At 39.4% G+C, this 16,767-nt stretch overlaps 1 protein-coding gene across 1 annotated transcript in view; it reads right to left on the reverse strand.

The window, feature by feature from the left end:
* VWA8 (von Willebrand factor A domain containing 8) overlaps positions 1-16,767 on the reverse strand; it is a 333,428-nt gene that overhangs the window by 256,076 nt on the left and 60,585 nt on the right. Inside the window, exons 6-10 of the mRNA XM_040991347.1 lie at positions 14,856-15,020; positions 14,127-14,176; positions 12,986-13,094; positions 10,373-10,477; positions 1,375-1,506 (exon numbers count right to left, since the gene is read on the reverse strand). Of these exons, the coding sequence (XP_040847281.1) occupies positions 1,375-1,506; positions 10,373-10,477; positions 12,986-13,094; positions 14,127-14,176; positions 14,856-15,020 (561 nt within the window). The remainder of the gene's footprint in view (positions 1-1,374; positions 1,507-10,372; positions 10,478-12,985; positions 13,095-14,126; positions 14,177-14,855; positions 15,021-16,767) is intronic.

Here is a 16,767-nt window from a genome sequence, read left to right on the forward strand (position 1 = left end):
TCTCTTCTCTCACCCTTCATACCTACTTATCCTATTTTCTATTCTCTCCTAACTAGGCTCTGGTAACTCTGGACTGGATCATACTACATGCAACACAAATCTCAAAGAATTGGATGTTTGGAAATGATAAGATCAGATGTGAATTTCAGGAAAACCACCTGAGTACCAACACAGTAAGTAAAGTGTAACTGACCGAATACAGTGAAGTTAAGAGTGTGAAGACCAAAAGGCAGCAAATAATACAGCCTTGCTTTTGTCTCACATGTCTGATCATATTGTTTTAATGTCTAGAAATGCCCTATCATCTTTCCACTTGACCACTGGAAAAGCTCTGCTATTCTTTAAGACTTTGCTTAGGTCCCACCTCCTTTCTGAAGATTTCTATGCTTCTCCTCAATCGCAGTGCTACTTCCTGCCTCAAGCTCCCATGATCATTTCAATGTAGTGCTAACTTATCTGTGCCAGGATGAGTTTATACATCTGAAGGAGACAGATGAACACAGAAAATGATCAGTCTCACCTTTGCAGTGCACAGCTGGTGCTTATGTACCTCTCTGCACCTCAGTTTTATAATCCAAAAGTAAAATCAAACTTATCTTTGGAGATACTGGAGGATTTAAACAGTATAATCTACATACAGTGACAGGTATAGTGAATAGTACACATTAAATACTCAGTAAACCTCAACATGGAATCTGGGTCCTGGTAGATATGATTATTTCAATAAATGAATAAGTATAGTAGAATGAATAAATATTAATCATATCACCCTAACACAAAAAAAGTTTATCAGGAAATTTGCCAAAATGTAAGAAGGCTTATTGCTTCCTACATATATTCCTATCATTTATTGCTTCCTACATTTATTATTCTGCATTTTTAGAGCTGTATTTCTTAGTTTCCCATGATCTCTTAAGGTTTATAGGATCTTAAAAGAAAGAATTAGACAAAGAGGAAGTAGAGCAGGCAGATGGAGTTCCCTGACCAAGTATCACTCCCTATTTAAAAACACTGTTCAACCAGAACAGCTTCTCTATTAACTCTTTCAGGTAACTGAGAAAGATTTCACTTGAAAAAAGGTTTTCTAGCCACTAAATACACTGGAAAACACTCTTTCTTACCGAGGACTCACAGTGCAAAATGCTTTCCTTAATCAACACTTGATTGTTCAAAAAGAAAACTGTGGATTTTTGAAGAGATGTTATCGCTGGTTTCTTCTATAACATTGATTCTGTTTACATAGTTACATATATAACAGATACATAGATATGGGAGTGTAGGGTCAAAAAGGTAAAGAGTCATAAACCTAATGCAGGCCATAAAAATGGTCAGATCAAAGTATATCTTAGCAACAATAAACCTATGGCTCATTACCTTAATGGTTACCTCCTTTCCTGCAATGCTGATGGTCACAGAAGCTTGGAAGACATGGTTTTCAGCCATCCTCTCCACTCTTACAATCTCTTTGGGAAGCAGAGAGCTTTTCGAATCCTGAAGCTCAAAGCGCTGTAAAATTACAAGAAGATCTTGTCATTTGCTTTTTACTTCAGACTTAATATTGGGTATCTGAAAGATTCCATCTTAATTAGAACTGAAATTCATTCCACATTATAAAAGTTGAACTGAAACAAACATTAATAAAGGTCATTTTTCTTTTTCCAATAATACACCTACACTTAATTAGTAAAATGATATGAAAATGATCTCTTACATTTACTAACGGACAGAACAGGAAATGCAAACTCTTTCTTTGTATTCAAAAGTTCACATTTCCTGAAAAGGGATGATGAGACTCTTATCATACTAAAGTCCCATAAAGCATACAGCAATTTTCTTTTTAAATCCACATGAAGCTTGCATATTGCCTAAAATTCATGCAAACAGAACTTATTAGATATTGCTCCGCTGTCTACTTGTATGAAAAGCTTAACTGATAAAAAGAATTAAAATGATCAGCCTTCATTATTGTCTTGCAGTGTACCTTGTTCACTGTTATGTGTCTCACTTTTTTCCAAATTGCATTTAAAAACCAGGACTTTGGCTTTCTTCCTGATGTGGGGCAGTTAACAATGTCAGTTTTTAATTGCATATCTTACTTTATTATTGGAAAGGCAGATTAAATTTATAGAGAGAAGGAGAGACAGAGACAATGAGCTTCCATCCATTGGTTCACGCCTCAAATTGGCCGCTGGAGCTGAGCCAATCCAAAGTCAAGAGCCAGGAGTTGCTTTTGGGTCTCCCATGCAGGACAGAGTCCCAAGGCTCTGAACCAGGACACAAATCAGCAGCCATATGGGATCTCAGTGTTTGCAAGGCAAGGATTCAGCCATTGAGCTATCATACCAGATCCTATCAATGTTATACTGTTTCTATAATCTCTTAAATTAGCTCATTATTAAAAAATGGAAATGGACACACATCGCATGCCTTGCAGGGTGGGACAAAGTTGAGACTGTATGTGCAGTGGGGGAGGGGGCAGCACACTACCCAGAGAAGGCAGTCCGGGAATAATGAGAATAGGGGCCACCAAGAACTTGCTGACATGTGTGGAATGAGTTCTAGACCAGGCCAATGCACCTGCAGGTATTTAGGGGAGCTGTGACAGGGTAGGTCAGAAGAGGGAATCTGAAGGGTCAGCCAGCCTAAGCACCTGAATGTCAAAGCTAAGGGCAAACCAGGCCATACTGAAAGTTGTGCTTGGGGTGAGTCTAGCAGATGTTGTTTGGGGTTGCCTTGACTAGGATGCAGCTCTGCCATATATGCAAGGGCAGGGGCTGGAGACAGAAGGGGTCGAGAGAAGCCACAGCACCAACTGGTGAAAGTTGGGCCTGGGATGGAACACATTGCAGTACCTGCCATTGCATGTGATAATGAGGGCTGGGGGGTGGGAGGGGCAATTTCAGCTGGGCAAGGCCTTAGTACTTACTAGTGCATGTGAAAGCTGGGGCTGGAGGCAGGCTAGGCTGCGAAGGCCACAGCACCCATGGATAAAAGCTGGGACTGGGGGAAGGCAGGCTGGCCACTGCACCTTCTGACATATGCAAGAACTGGATCCATGGGTGGATATGATAGTGGTTATCATGTGCCATGCATGTGAGAACTAGGTCAGGGCTAAGCCAGGCTAGGCTTCAATAAGGCTGCTCTGACTAGGCTACAGCACCCAGCAGTGTGCATGAGAGACAGGTCTGAGGGTAGACTGGGTTAGGCTGGGCCACAGCATAGACTGCTTCACATTAAAGCTGGGACTGGGGGTGCAACTGATCAGGCAGCTATACTCACTTGTATGTGCACTGGCTGGAGCAGGGGATGGGCTGAACCTGGCCTTGCACGAATTGACACATACAAGAGCCAGGTGTGAGGACCTCCCAGGCAAAGTTTGTTTGGGGATTCCAAAACCGGATTATGTGCTCAAACTCTGACCGCAGAGAAAATCACAAGGACATATGACCCAACCCCAGAGCACATGTTGCAGAATTGGGCCACCTCAGTTACTGACTCCTGAGCAAGAATGGAGAGTATATCCAGATGCACATGAAAAGTAGGATAGCCAGCTCATCCAAGCTAACAGAGAACTTCAGGTACCTCATCAAAAGATGGAAAGCATGAACAACATTCCTGGCTAGGTTTGCAGCAAGCACCTAGGTCTACAGACTGAAGTAGTCATGATCAGCCAACAGACCTTCCAAAGAATCTCTTACCTCTGGTATAATGGAGCTGACAATTTCTCAGAACAATCAAACCACCCCAGTAACACCTTTGGAACATTCTTTCCCACACTGGGGTCTCCTAGGTGACATTAAGCAACCATCTCTGTTGCAGAACATGAATGTAGTTTGACAACAAAGAATGGTACACTCCTCCAACCCGTTCCCAACAGACACAGGAGAAATGACAGAAACATTTGTCTCATCCACATCCCCCATCCCATCCCAACCCTCTGCACCCTAACTGGAGGCCCACATGGGTCTGCAACCTTTCACCTATGTAACAAATGTTAAAATAATTTTAAAAAGATATGTGGCAATGTTGGCTGTGCAGCACAGACAATTAACTCACCAATTGTGTCACTAGCACCCTTTATTGGAATGTTAGTTTGAGTCCTGGGACCTCTGCTTATGATCAGTTTGGAGTTAACATGCCTGGGACAGGAGCAGATAATAACCCAAGTAGTTGGGTCCCTGCCACCCACACAGGAGACCCAGAAAGAGTTCCTGTCTCCAGAATTTGGTCAGGCCCAGTCTCAACCCCTATGACTATTTGGGGAGTGAACCAGCAAACAGAGGATCACTCTATCTCTTTTCCTCTGTCACAATGCCTCAAATAAAACAAAGCAATCTTCTTTAAAAATTATTTGTAAAGGCACATGTAGAGTAAATACGTGAAAAATGGGAATATTGGTTAGAAACTAAATAGATCCAAGGCCACACAGCATGATCAGTATGAAGAATTCTAACTTCATGCAAAATACAAAAAAAGAGAGAGCGAGATTTAGGTAAAAAAAAAAATTACACTTATATTCTCACAAATTAATGTTGTAATGGAAACTAGAATACCAGGAAACAAAGAATTGCAATGTTCATCTCTACTCCCCAATAAAAGAAGATCCGCAGTAAACTGTTAAATATACCTTGACAATAATATACTGGATTCTCTACCATTGCCTTTACCTACAATATGACACACAGAGCAGAATGCTGGAGTCGCTGCAGCAGCTGCAGGACTATATTATTGTAAACTACAGGGGAGAAAATGGGGGAGTGACAAAGGGAAAGAAAGGGAAAAAGCCCTATGTCTACAAAGCTGTAACAGAAAATAAGAATTTTTAGAAAGAAATTGATTTTGATATTAAAGAGATAGAAACTGTCCTCTCAAAATCATTGAACAACTAGCTTTAAAATATTATAATTACACTTATAGAATTGACACTCAATAAAAGAATGGATCCATTATATGTCATTCCAAACAGGAATTCCAGGATTCTGAAAATTGGATTTTTGGGAAAAAATATCATATTTGACTTCAATATTCTCAATGTAATAGCCTAATTTCAATCTTCACATTGATGTCATTAATTCTCTAGACAACTACTAATTTCTTTCTGCAAATCTAAGGAAAAAAAGAAACAGGAGCTCCACACTTCACAAAATGTATATACACACACACACACACACACACACACACACACGCAAATCTGAATAACATCACACAATTGGGCAAGAATTTTTTTCCATTGCATAGAAAAGCAGCAATTAAAACATTAATTTCAGGTAAACAAAAAAGGTTACATTGTCTTTACATTTTGAAAATTTCTTCTACTTGAGAGGCAGAGAAAAAGATAAAGGGGTTCTCACGCTCTGGCTCTTTCCAAACACGCACAACAGCCAGGAGCCATTACCCGGCTTCAAGTGAGGGGCGGGGTCACACCCGCTTCCCCCACCGCGCAGGGAGCAGAGCACAAGCTGAAACAGGAGCGCTCAGCCACACAGTCATCCACTCTGACAGGGAAGGTGGGCTTCCCAACTGGGGTCTTAACCCCTCTCCCACGGTGGATTATAATGAGGATTATAGATGAGGGAATAATGCCTAGCCAATAACGAAATTCATTACAATTTTGAACCAGCAGCCATTGATTTCCTAAAAAAAACCAAATAAATATATATATGTATATTTTTACTCCAATGATAGTAAAAATCTAAAGTCTATGAATCAAAACATCCATATTCCAGAAATGAACACAAATTCAGTGAACTACCTACTATACTGGTTATGTCTATTAATAATTTAAGCTAAATTATTTCATTAGAATAAAAATAGTCTAGAACACTCTATGACAGTAAAACAACTAAGTTTCAAGATGAATTACTTTTTGCTGACATATGAAATTTAGAGAGTCATCAATTAGAAAGGTAATTCAGAGTACTTTACATACAAAATTCTTTCAGGATATGTTAGCAAGAAGCAGAAAATCAATCCATTTTACATTTTAATCAGTTATTTCCTAAGAACTCTGAAATTTCAGTTAAACAAACAAACATCACTGATATATTTTCCTTGGGAAGACATTATTTGAATTGTGAGTTATGATTCAATAATCACATGATGCTGGTCTTGGTGGGACGGTTCTGGGTTCCCCTGGACCATTTTCCCAAGGCCCCTCAGCAGCTACAAAGCATTATTACCCTCCTTAAGTGGCAACTTGACCCACATCTCATGCTCAGCTAGCAAACGTTCAAGAGACATCCAGATGATATTTTTAGGCAGATATGTATGCTCTGAATCTGAAAAGTTCATCATCAGGCTCAGAAAAATGAATTAAGGCACTCATGCTTTACTGAGGAGTTAGAATTGTTCATTAACTAGCTCTTCTCATAATTACAGTAACAGAAGAACAGTAACACTTTATGTCTCTTACTTAAATAACACTGATTCCCTTTTTCCTTGCTTAAAAATGCCATAAGCGAAACTGAAATCTTTTGCTAATAATATGAGCCCTTAATTATTTTTTCCATGTTTTCCTTATTCATGAAGAACAAAATAAAGGTCAAATCAACTGAAGCAACATTACTTCCTTCAGACAATGCATCTCTAAAATTGTTCTATATCTTTACATAATTTACATGCATAGTACAGTAATTAGATACCACAAACATATCAAAGTAGTTTCTTTGTCAAGATAAAATCTTCAAGAAGGCTGATGTTGTGGTACAGTGGCCACCTGTGATGATAGCATCCCGTATGGATGCCAGTTTGAGTTTTAGCTGCTCTGCTTCTGAATCAAAATACCTGCTAACATACCTAGGAAGTCAGGAGACTGGCTCACCAGCTTGGAGCCCTGCCGCCCACAGGGGAGACCCAGATGGAATTCCAGACCAGCTTCACCCCAAGCCTGATGGTTGAGAACATTTGGGGAGTCAACCAGCAGATGGAAGAGCATTCTTTCTCTGACCTACCCTCTCTCTAACCCTGATTTCAAATAAATAAGTCTTTCTTTAAAAAAAAACAGAAAGATAAATTCTTCACTCAAAATGAGTGTTTCAAGACCCTAATAATGTTCACACATTGTGTGACAAAACAACAATGTGACGCTTCACTTTTCAGACTCTCCCTCCAGTTTCTTGTTGAACAGACCTTGCCCCCTAGGCAGCATGATGTGACAGGTGCTGAGGAAACTCCTCAGGAATCACATTCTTCTTAAGCATGAACTGCTCCTCCTTGATGTCCATGCCAATTTAGTTCAGAGGCTGATTACATCAATGATAAGTTGCAGTTTTCTTTTTTCTCACCACCTGGAATTAACCTCAAAATGAAATCTAGGGGGTAGTTTTGTACTGTGATGCTGCCTGCAAGGCCAACAGTGCATGTGGGTGCTAGTTTGTGTCCCAGCTGCTCCGTTTCTGATCTAACTCCCTGCTAATGAGCCCAGCAGAGCAGCAAAAGATGGCCCAGGATGGCCCTGCCACCCACATGGAAAACCTGGAAGAAGTTCCTGGTTCCTGGCTTCAGTCTAGTCCAGTCCTGGCCCTTGGGGCCATGTGGAGAGTGAACCAGTCAATGGGAAATCTCTCACTATCACAAAGACACACCTTTCTCTCTCTACATTTCTCTCTTCTCTCACCTTCAAGTAAATTATATTTTAAATACATTTCTTTGCATTATATATATGCATGTTGTATATGTACATATATAGTTAAAATGATAGCTAGTTCGCTGCTTGAGCCCATTAATTAATATCCTCATTTCTAAATGGTTCTTAATATTCTTCCCCATCATCTTCTTGCTCTTCTTTCTTCTCTCCCTCCATTCTCTCTCTCCTCATCTTTCTTCTCTTTCATGAGTTGCTGCAATTTCACTGTTTCTACTCTTTCCTGCCTCTGTTTTGCTTCTCCTCTCTATTGACCACTATGTTCTCCCTATTTCTTTCTGTTCATCTTTTAGATTTGATCCTTAAGTACATTTTTCAATTTCTATGGGAGATGGCTTTTTATCATATTTAACTTTCTAGTATTACTGACAAAGCAAAACTACTGTTTCTCTGGGTTCTTTGGCTACCTGCTCTGTCAAAAAATCTCCCATTCCTCTCCTCTGTATAGAGTTTCTTCTGTACTGTCAAGGACCCTGTGGAGACTTGAGGATAAGGACAAATATCATTCTGTTTGCAGAAGTTGACAAGTCCTGGATTCCAGAAAAATTCAGGTCTTATCAATACACCATAGTGTTTAATGTTCACATTTTACCTATTCCTGAGAAATCTTTAAGAAAACCATGTAAGAAAAAAAAATTTCATAAGAATGAATTAATTCAAGTGAGTCAATAAATCTCTGTCAAGATGCGACACTTTTAAATACATAATCACCAGCCAGCAGACAGTGCCACTGGCGTCTTACAGTACGCCACTGTTAACTGTGCCATGGTGAAATGGTGCCACACAGATTGTAAAAGAAACCCACATCCCACAAGCCACTTACATAAACAATGAGAATTTCATTTGTTTAAATGGCAGCTCAATAACAGTTTCCATAGTTTCATATAACACACTCATTTTTTTCAAGCTAATAATTAAAGTTATAGACAGATTACTGCAGTATTACAGTGCATATTTTCTTTTTAAAATTGGTTTGAAAGTTAGCTGCATAATTGGCTTTTAAGCTTTGTTTTTTTCACTTCAAAGTAATTTCAAACTAATCCCCCACAGGAAAGTTGCAAGACATACTTGTATCAAGAACTCACATTTCACATCCACCCAGATTCCCCGATGGTTAACATTTTAGCACATTTTTTCTCACCCTTATACTATACACACACACTATATACACACACTGAAGAGTCTGCAAGCAGCCTATAGATGTGATGCCCCCTCAACTCCCAACATTCCAACACATATGTCTGGACAACAAGAAATGTAGCCAATGTAATCGCCACACTAATCTCCAAATCATGAAATCACCTTAATACAACACGGCCATCTGAACCCTACAGCTCATTTAGTTTGACCACTGTGCTAACAATGTCACTAGTTCCTATGTGGCCCAGGAAGCAATGCAGAAACATCGGACGTATGATGCATTTTCCCATCTCACCTCTTCAGTTTTCCTCTGATTTTCAAGCTCTGAATAGCTTTTTGCTGCCTGGTGCAGTAGCCTAACGGTTGGGGTCCTCGCCTTGCATGCACCAGGATCCCATACAGGTGCCAGTTCTAATCCCAGCAGCCCCACTTCCCATCCAGCTCCCTGCTTGTGGCCTGGGAAAGCAGCAGAGCACGGCCCAAAGACTTGGGAATCTGCACCTGTGTGGGAGATGAAGAAGAAGCTCCAGGCGCCTGGCTTCAGATCAGCACAGCTCTGGCCATTGCAGCCACTTGGGGAGTGAATAAACGGATGGAAGATCTTTTTTCTGTCACTCCTCCTCTCTGTGTATCTGACTTCCCAATTAAAAAAAAAAATCTTAAAAAAAAACCCCAGCTTTTATTTATCCTATAAAATGGCCCTCAGTAAGACTAAATCATATTCCCCTATGGTCAATCCGACATCACAAATCTTAGCATTTCTTTGTTCTACAAGAATGATAGTTCTCAGTATGACACACTTGAGAGAAATGAGATGCTCTCACCCAGTCAAGTTAGTATTTAAAGTCAAAATACTACTGCATGATTTTGTATTCAACAGAATATTTGTGAGAAGAAAATTCAGGGATTTTACCAACGTCTTTCTCATAGGACTTCCACCCATCGTTTTCCTTTTATACAATTTGTTCCTGGTTTACCAGTAGGCATTCTACACTAAGGAAGAGATTTTCCTTCTCTCCACATTTTCATAATTCATTTGAGTCTGTGTGGGTCCATTGCTTTCTGTTTCATTCAATTAATTAATTAATACTAATTTGTTTTTTTCAATGCTGCAATTATCCCAGATCTCTGCCACTTTAGCCTGGTTCCTCTATTATTTTGACATGTCAATATCAGTTATTATACATGTATCTATCTGTTCCCATTTATTGAAAAAAAAAGCAGGAATCATAATGATATTTTTAATTCCAATTCAACACCTCAGGATTTCTTGTTTTCTCTCCTTTCAAGCTTATAAATCTGTCTTCCAACAGTGACAAGTAAGGTTCTCATTAACCAAAATACATTCATTCATTTGTTTAAGCAATTTATTTATTTGTCCAACATAATTAATATCCCAATTGTATCAGGCCCAGCCCTTGTTTCCCATGACTACTTTCTGGTTACTGACCCATCCGGGCTTCCATGCCTGGACAAGAAGATAATGGACAGCAAGAAAAGAAAGAAAGATTGGGAGAGAAAAATGCTGGAAATAAGGAAGGAACTGATGGAGGAAGAGAGAAGGCAAAATGAAGTAGGGCAGACACTCACTTTTAAGACATCTTCAACAGCCATCTTCCCTTCATGTCCTAAGAGAATACTGTATGGATAAAGCCACTGGATTGCATGCTTGACTGACATCATGGGAAAGCAATCCTATTTTGGAGCAAAAATACATAGAAATAAATCACTTCTAATATAATCACAGAAAATTGCATCTGAAATGCAGACATTTGTTAAATTTATTTTACGACAATAACCAATAGAGTTTTTAAAAGTATACAAAACAAGCATCCAGTAGCTCCTTCTCTTTTCCCTGAGTAATCTAACTAGTCCTCACTTTCCATGTACTTATCTATGTTTTTTTTTTCTATTTATTTGATTTCATTTTATGACACAGTTTCATAGGCTCTGGGATTTCCCCAACCTCTCCCCATGCCCTCCCCCCATGTTGGATTCTTCCACATTGTTGCAGCAGTACAGTTCATATCCAGTCATGATTCCCTCATTGTGGGCATATACCATGCATAGAGTCCAGCATGCTATTGTAAAAATAAATTTAGCAGTTTCATTGGGAGACCATCCCTAGTCTGAAAGTAGAGCTGGCAGAATATCACCCCATCCAATGAAAAGACATAACATCACTTCAACAAAAATTTACAACATCATGGAGTTAACTGACATGGTATTGAGTGACCAGTATGTTAGAAAATGCAAGTTCTTAACCACATCCTGTGACTACTTCATTGACATTTCAATTTTAGTTGATGTACAACTGGCTGCTCTACTCCTTAAAATGGTTATAGGGTATTATTCAGCTGTCTGGTGTCTATTTTCATCTTTATATTTAGCTGTTTATAGTATTGAAGCATAATTTTTACTGAACTCGGCGAATTTTAGGACAGTCCAACCCAGCTTATAATTCTAACTAGGCATATGTTAACAATTTAGGCGCAAAACAGTTTTAGGGAAGGGGGTGCAGAGAAATCTATACCTTAGTGAGGAGTAACTAATTTTTGTGTCCTGCCTAGTGAGGTATATGTGAGTCCAAGCTGTCTGTTTCCTGTCTACTTATCTATGTTTTGATGGCACCCATGTCTCTATGTCTAGTCCTGAACTCCAGACATGAATGAACCATTGGTGTATCCATTATAAGTGGCCATATGAATATTACATAAACCACATTTCAACACATTTGAGACTGAACATACTGCCCTTTCTATTCATCCCAAAGTATCTCATCTTCCTCATATAAGCTATAATCTCATCCACATTAATTTGGCTTCATAGTTGAACCTGCAAAGTTGGAAAGCATTCATTAAGCTCAAACCTTACCCCCTCCAAATCAAATTCTATTCAAAACTATTTTCATACCATTTTAATAAGTCTATTGAAAGGGACCATTAGAAAAATTTCAATATGGACTATCTAATAGACAATTCTAGAACTACTGTTCATATGACGTAAACAGCAAAAAACGGTGTTCAACTGTTTAAAATCTGAGCATTTTCAAAAATAAAAAGTACTGAGCAAAAAGATGCAAACATGATTTAATATTATTTTATTATTTAATAAATAGGAGGAATAAATGCTGTTTTGAATATGAAGAACCACAAAACAACACCTGGAAAACCTAACTCCTTAGCTTACAGGTAACATGTTAAAACACACAAAAATAAAAACTTAAACCTAAGAGGCTCTTGTATAAGGAAGTATCTCCAACTGCTGGGATGAGCCCCTGCTTAGCAATACCTCACTGAGAAATGTGCACAGGCTCTACCAGGTCCATCCTGCTGTCTACATAGATATCTTTCTTAAGCATAAAACTCATCATCTTATACCTTACCTACTTCTTAACATGTGCTAGGCCACGTTTTCCTCCTCATGAAATCCAGGCAGCTTCATTCTCCATGCAAGATACTTCACAATAGGGTTCTAACTTCTCCCTCTATCACAAACACTTGAAGTCTCGCAGCATACCAGGTCCCTTTGTGACTAAATACCTTTGCAGTGCTTTCCATCATTTTAAACCTAGCTGCCATCCATGCCTCTTCCGAAATGAGAGGGGGAAGATCTGGGGTTTTTTCCCTTTGTCAAATTCCCTTTGGACTGTATCCACTTTGTGTGTCTCTAAGCCTTCCCACCTCACAGCCAGTCCCACAGGTATTTTTTAAGAAGACTGCTCTGAGGCTAGAAGCAGCTTTGGTCACAGGCAGGAAGACCCATTGGAGCCTAGGAATCTGGGTTCATTGAGAACACCATTAACCAAAGACTGATTAGTGCTAGACTCCAAAGCCCCAGCTGCTCTGCCTCAGGTTGGGAGGGATCTGAGGTCTGACTTACCATGCAACAACCCCTTTTCCTTGATTCAGCAAGAAGCCTTCCTGCCCATCCACCCACCCACCCACCCCACCTGCCTGTGGAGCTTTCACTGAAATTGCCTGGATACTTCCTCAAGCTCCAAAGCTGGAAACTCATTAGGGCTTTCAGAGTGTGTCCTTGGTCTCCGTCTGGTTTACTGCACCAAAGAGCAGATAAATCGCAAATTAAGCTCTGCAACATTTATAGAAGAATGTGACAGAGCAAAAATATAAAAGTAAAAGAGATTAACTTTCAAATTTTATTTGTCGTACTCAGTGTATTAGCCATTTATTTTATACATACCAGGATTTGAACTGCAGCTGGTAAATTATCCAAAGGGAAATCTGGAAGTCCAAGAGTGGAAGATTCTTGGGAACAGAGAGTTGTAGCAAATGACAAGAGCTGAGAAATCCTAGGGAGGAAAAGGATCATGAATTTTACTGAGAAAGTATAAAAATATTAAATATAAGAGTAACTAAACTGATTTAATTTTTCAAAACTAATTCCCTGTTAATTCTTAAAGAATAATGGCTCCATACCATAAAATTTCACTTAAGATTCCAAAGTTAACTAGATCTATCACTTCAAACTATCACAATATGCAAGGCCCTTCACAATCTGGCTTACATCTGCCTTGTGAACCTCAACTGTCTTCTTTTTTATTTCAATGCTAAATGCTATCCACCTGGAACCTCTTACACCTGTAATACCACAAAACATGTTAATTCATGTATCCCATGGTTTAAAACTAAATCTCTTAGAATCCTTGAAGCCATTCTCTGGCAAAAGTATATTCACTTTTTTTAAAAAGATTTATTTATTTTTATTGCAAAGTCAGATATATAGAGAGGAAGAGAGACAGAGAAGAAGATCTTCCATCCGATGATTCACTCCCCAAGTGCCTTCAACGACTAGACCTGTTTATTTGATCTGAAGCCAGGAGCCTCTTTCAGGTCTCTCACACCCTGAGGTTTTGGCTGTCCTCGACTGCTTTCCCAGGCCACAAACAGGGGCTGGATGGGAATCAGGGCTCCCAGGATTAGAACTGTTGCCCAAATGGTATTCCGGGCGTTCAAGGTGAGGAATTCATCTGCTAGGCTACAGTGCTGGGCCCAAAAGTCTATTCACTCTTTAAGTTCTATTTTAATTGCAAGTGTATTGGGAAGACCTTATAAGGGATCAACTACAAACAGCCTCAATAGTTTGAAATTCTGGCATATGCTATATTTTGTTTAAGCTGCTCATTATCTTTTTGGCTGAACTAGATCTAGAGTTTCTTGGCATCAAAAAATCATTTCTTACTAATTTTATCAAAAGCACTTACCAATATCCCAATACTGAAAAATTTTTCAAAGAATTATTGCCGAGTGAATGACTGAATCAACCAATGAACAGGCAAAACAACTTCAATGTTAGGTCTGAATATTTACAAAAATTCACTTACTTGTCAGCAGATACATTGGCTCCAACTGAATATAACAGTTTAAGTTGGTCCTAAAACAACATAGAAACATGTCAAATCAATTAATAAGAAATATCAAGATACATGCAAATGCTTTGATACAACTCAAATTTTTAATTAAGCAGACTCAAATAACAAATAGTATGAAATAATTTATTAACAAAATTTGTTTTTGAAAAGTGTCACAAACAGCTTCAAAGAACGCCATGATCATTTTCCTCCCTGCTTTATAGATTTTCTCTATCCTATATCCATTTCTTTCTGTTAGCTACTAACAAAAATGCTAAAAGCATAGCAACATTTTTATACAACTCAATTATACCTACAAACATAAAAACTATTATTAAAAATAAGTTGTTGGGTCTAGTGTGGTAGCCTAGCAGCTCAAGTCCTCACCTTGAACATACTGGGATCCCCTGTGAGCACTGGTTCTAATCCTGGCAGCCCCACTTCCCATTCAGCTCCCAGCTTGTGACCTGGGAAAGCAGTAGAAGCAAACCCAAAGCATTGAGACCCTGTACCCACATGGGAAACCCAGAAGACACTCCTGGCCTGGCACAGGATTGGCTCAGTTCTAGTCGTTGCAGCCACTTGGGGAGTGAATCAATAGACAGAAGATCTTTCTGTCTCTCCTCCTCTCTGTATATCTGGCTTTGCAATAAAAATAAATAAATCCTTAAAAAAAAACAAGTTGTCTTTAATCATATTTACCTTGAAGGGTAGAAAGTAAATATCTCTGGCTTGAAATCGAGAGCGGAGAGGAGGGTCTAATGGATTCCCAGAGTATCTTGGCACTGGCAAACCCAGGGCAATCACTCGGAAATTCTCACTGACTCGAACAATCTTCCATGCATCCAGTTCTGCCTTAGTATGATCCTTTAAAAAATAAGAGGTTGAAGAACTATGACATGCATGAAACAGATTACAACTTCAAGGTCTGTCAGGCCAAGGAACTTAGGCCTTGGCTATTGAGAAAAATATTAAAAAAAGAAACTGTCAAGGTTGGAACTGTGGTACAGCTGGGCTTCCACCTGTGATAGGCAACCCCTATGGAGGATTAGTTTGAGTACTGGTTGCTTTGCTTCCCATCCGGTTCAATGTTACAGCACACGGGCAGGCAGTGAAAGATGGTCCAATCAAGTGGGATAACTGAATGGAGTTCCTAGTTCCTGACAGCAGGCTGTTCCAGCTGTGACATTATTGCCATTTGGAAAGTAAAGCAGTGGATTAGACTCCCTGTGTGTGTGGTGTGACTTGCCCTCTCTGTTATATTGCCATTCAAATAAATAAAAATAACTCTAAAAAATAGACAAAATGAAACCTATTAAGTAAAAAGTAAACCAGGATCAGGTTACCAGGCAAGACTCATAAAGCGAGACTGGTGTTTGAAAGTAAAAGTAGCTAACACATCAGAGAACAGAGGAAACTTATATTGGTTCTTGAACTCTAGTCAGTAATAGAGCAAAAAAATGATCAGGGGGGAAAGGAACACATGATTATCAGCAGACCTCCATGGAGTGGAGAATGCCCATGGATCCCTAATAGATATGTGAGTCTTTTTCTAGAAAGGCATATCATTGGTAAAAGCTAATATGTTCCATGGATTTTCCACATTTCATTTTCATCATAATAAATACTTAATGCTCCTTTTATAACTTGTCCATGGGCCTGCAACTAGTATATGGTAGCTTAAAAATTGAAACAATTTAGGCTTTGAGTAACAAATCCTAACTCAACTATTTGATGAACACTTAACTAAAGAACTGAAGCATGTTATTCTACTTTTAGAACCTCAGTTTTTCCAGTTATACAGTGGAAATAAAATTCTCTACTACGTCTGCTATAAAAATTAAATGTGAGACTATACATGAAAGCAACTGACCCACAGAGGCGCCTAAAAGGTGTTTTTTCTTCCTTCTCCAACTAACTCTGTCTTCACTGCCTTCAGCAGTAGGATCCATGGTGCTCAAAATGGTTCAACAGACCCTTGCAGGGTTCCCCTAACAAGGTGCTCTAGGCCGATCCTGGCAGGATTCAGCTCCCATTGTACAGCTTGCCCCTTCCACGCCTTCCCTGACCCATCCCACAACTGAAGCCCCCCAGTCGGCCGTGATACTTCCTTGGGGCTGCTGCACTTTCTTCAATCACCCTACTCATGTTGTGCAGCACAAACACAACTGTCATTCTGAGCTCAGCGCAAATGAAATCTTCATGAACGCAAGCCCTTTCCTGATCTGCTCTCCCATCGGAATCACTTTGGACCCCTTCACCGGATCCTCTTGAAGCTTCTATCATATATTACCTCTATACATGATTCTTTCATACTACAACTGTTTATCTTTGTAAAATACCAAGAAGTATTTTTCTGTTAAGATTTCTTCATTTTTATTTGAAAGGCAGATTTACACAGAAAAGGAGAGAGAAAGAGAGAGAGAGAGAATCTTTAAACTACAAGGTCATTCTTCAAAAAGCCCCTAAAGCTGGAGCTGAATCATTCCAAAACCAGGAGCCAGGAGCTTCTTCTGGGTCTCTCACAGAGGTGCAGGGTCCCAAGGCTTCAGGCCATCCTATTCTACTTTCCCAGGCCACACGTAGGTAGCTGGATTAGAAGTGGAGGTGCCAA

This window comes from Ochotona curzoniae, unplaced genomic scaffold, assembly GCF_017591425.1.
Source record: "Ochotona curzoniae isolate NIBS_2020 unplaced genomic scaffold, NIBS_Ocur_1.0 contig_64, whole genome shotgun sequence".
Taxonomy (NCBI): Eukaryota; Metazoa; Chordata; class Mammalia; order Lagomorpha; family Ochotonidae; genus Ochotona; species Ochotona curzoniae.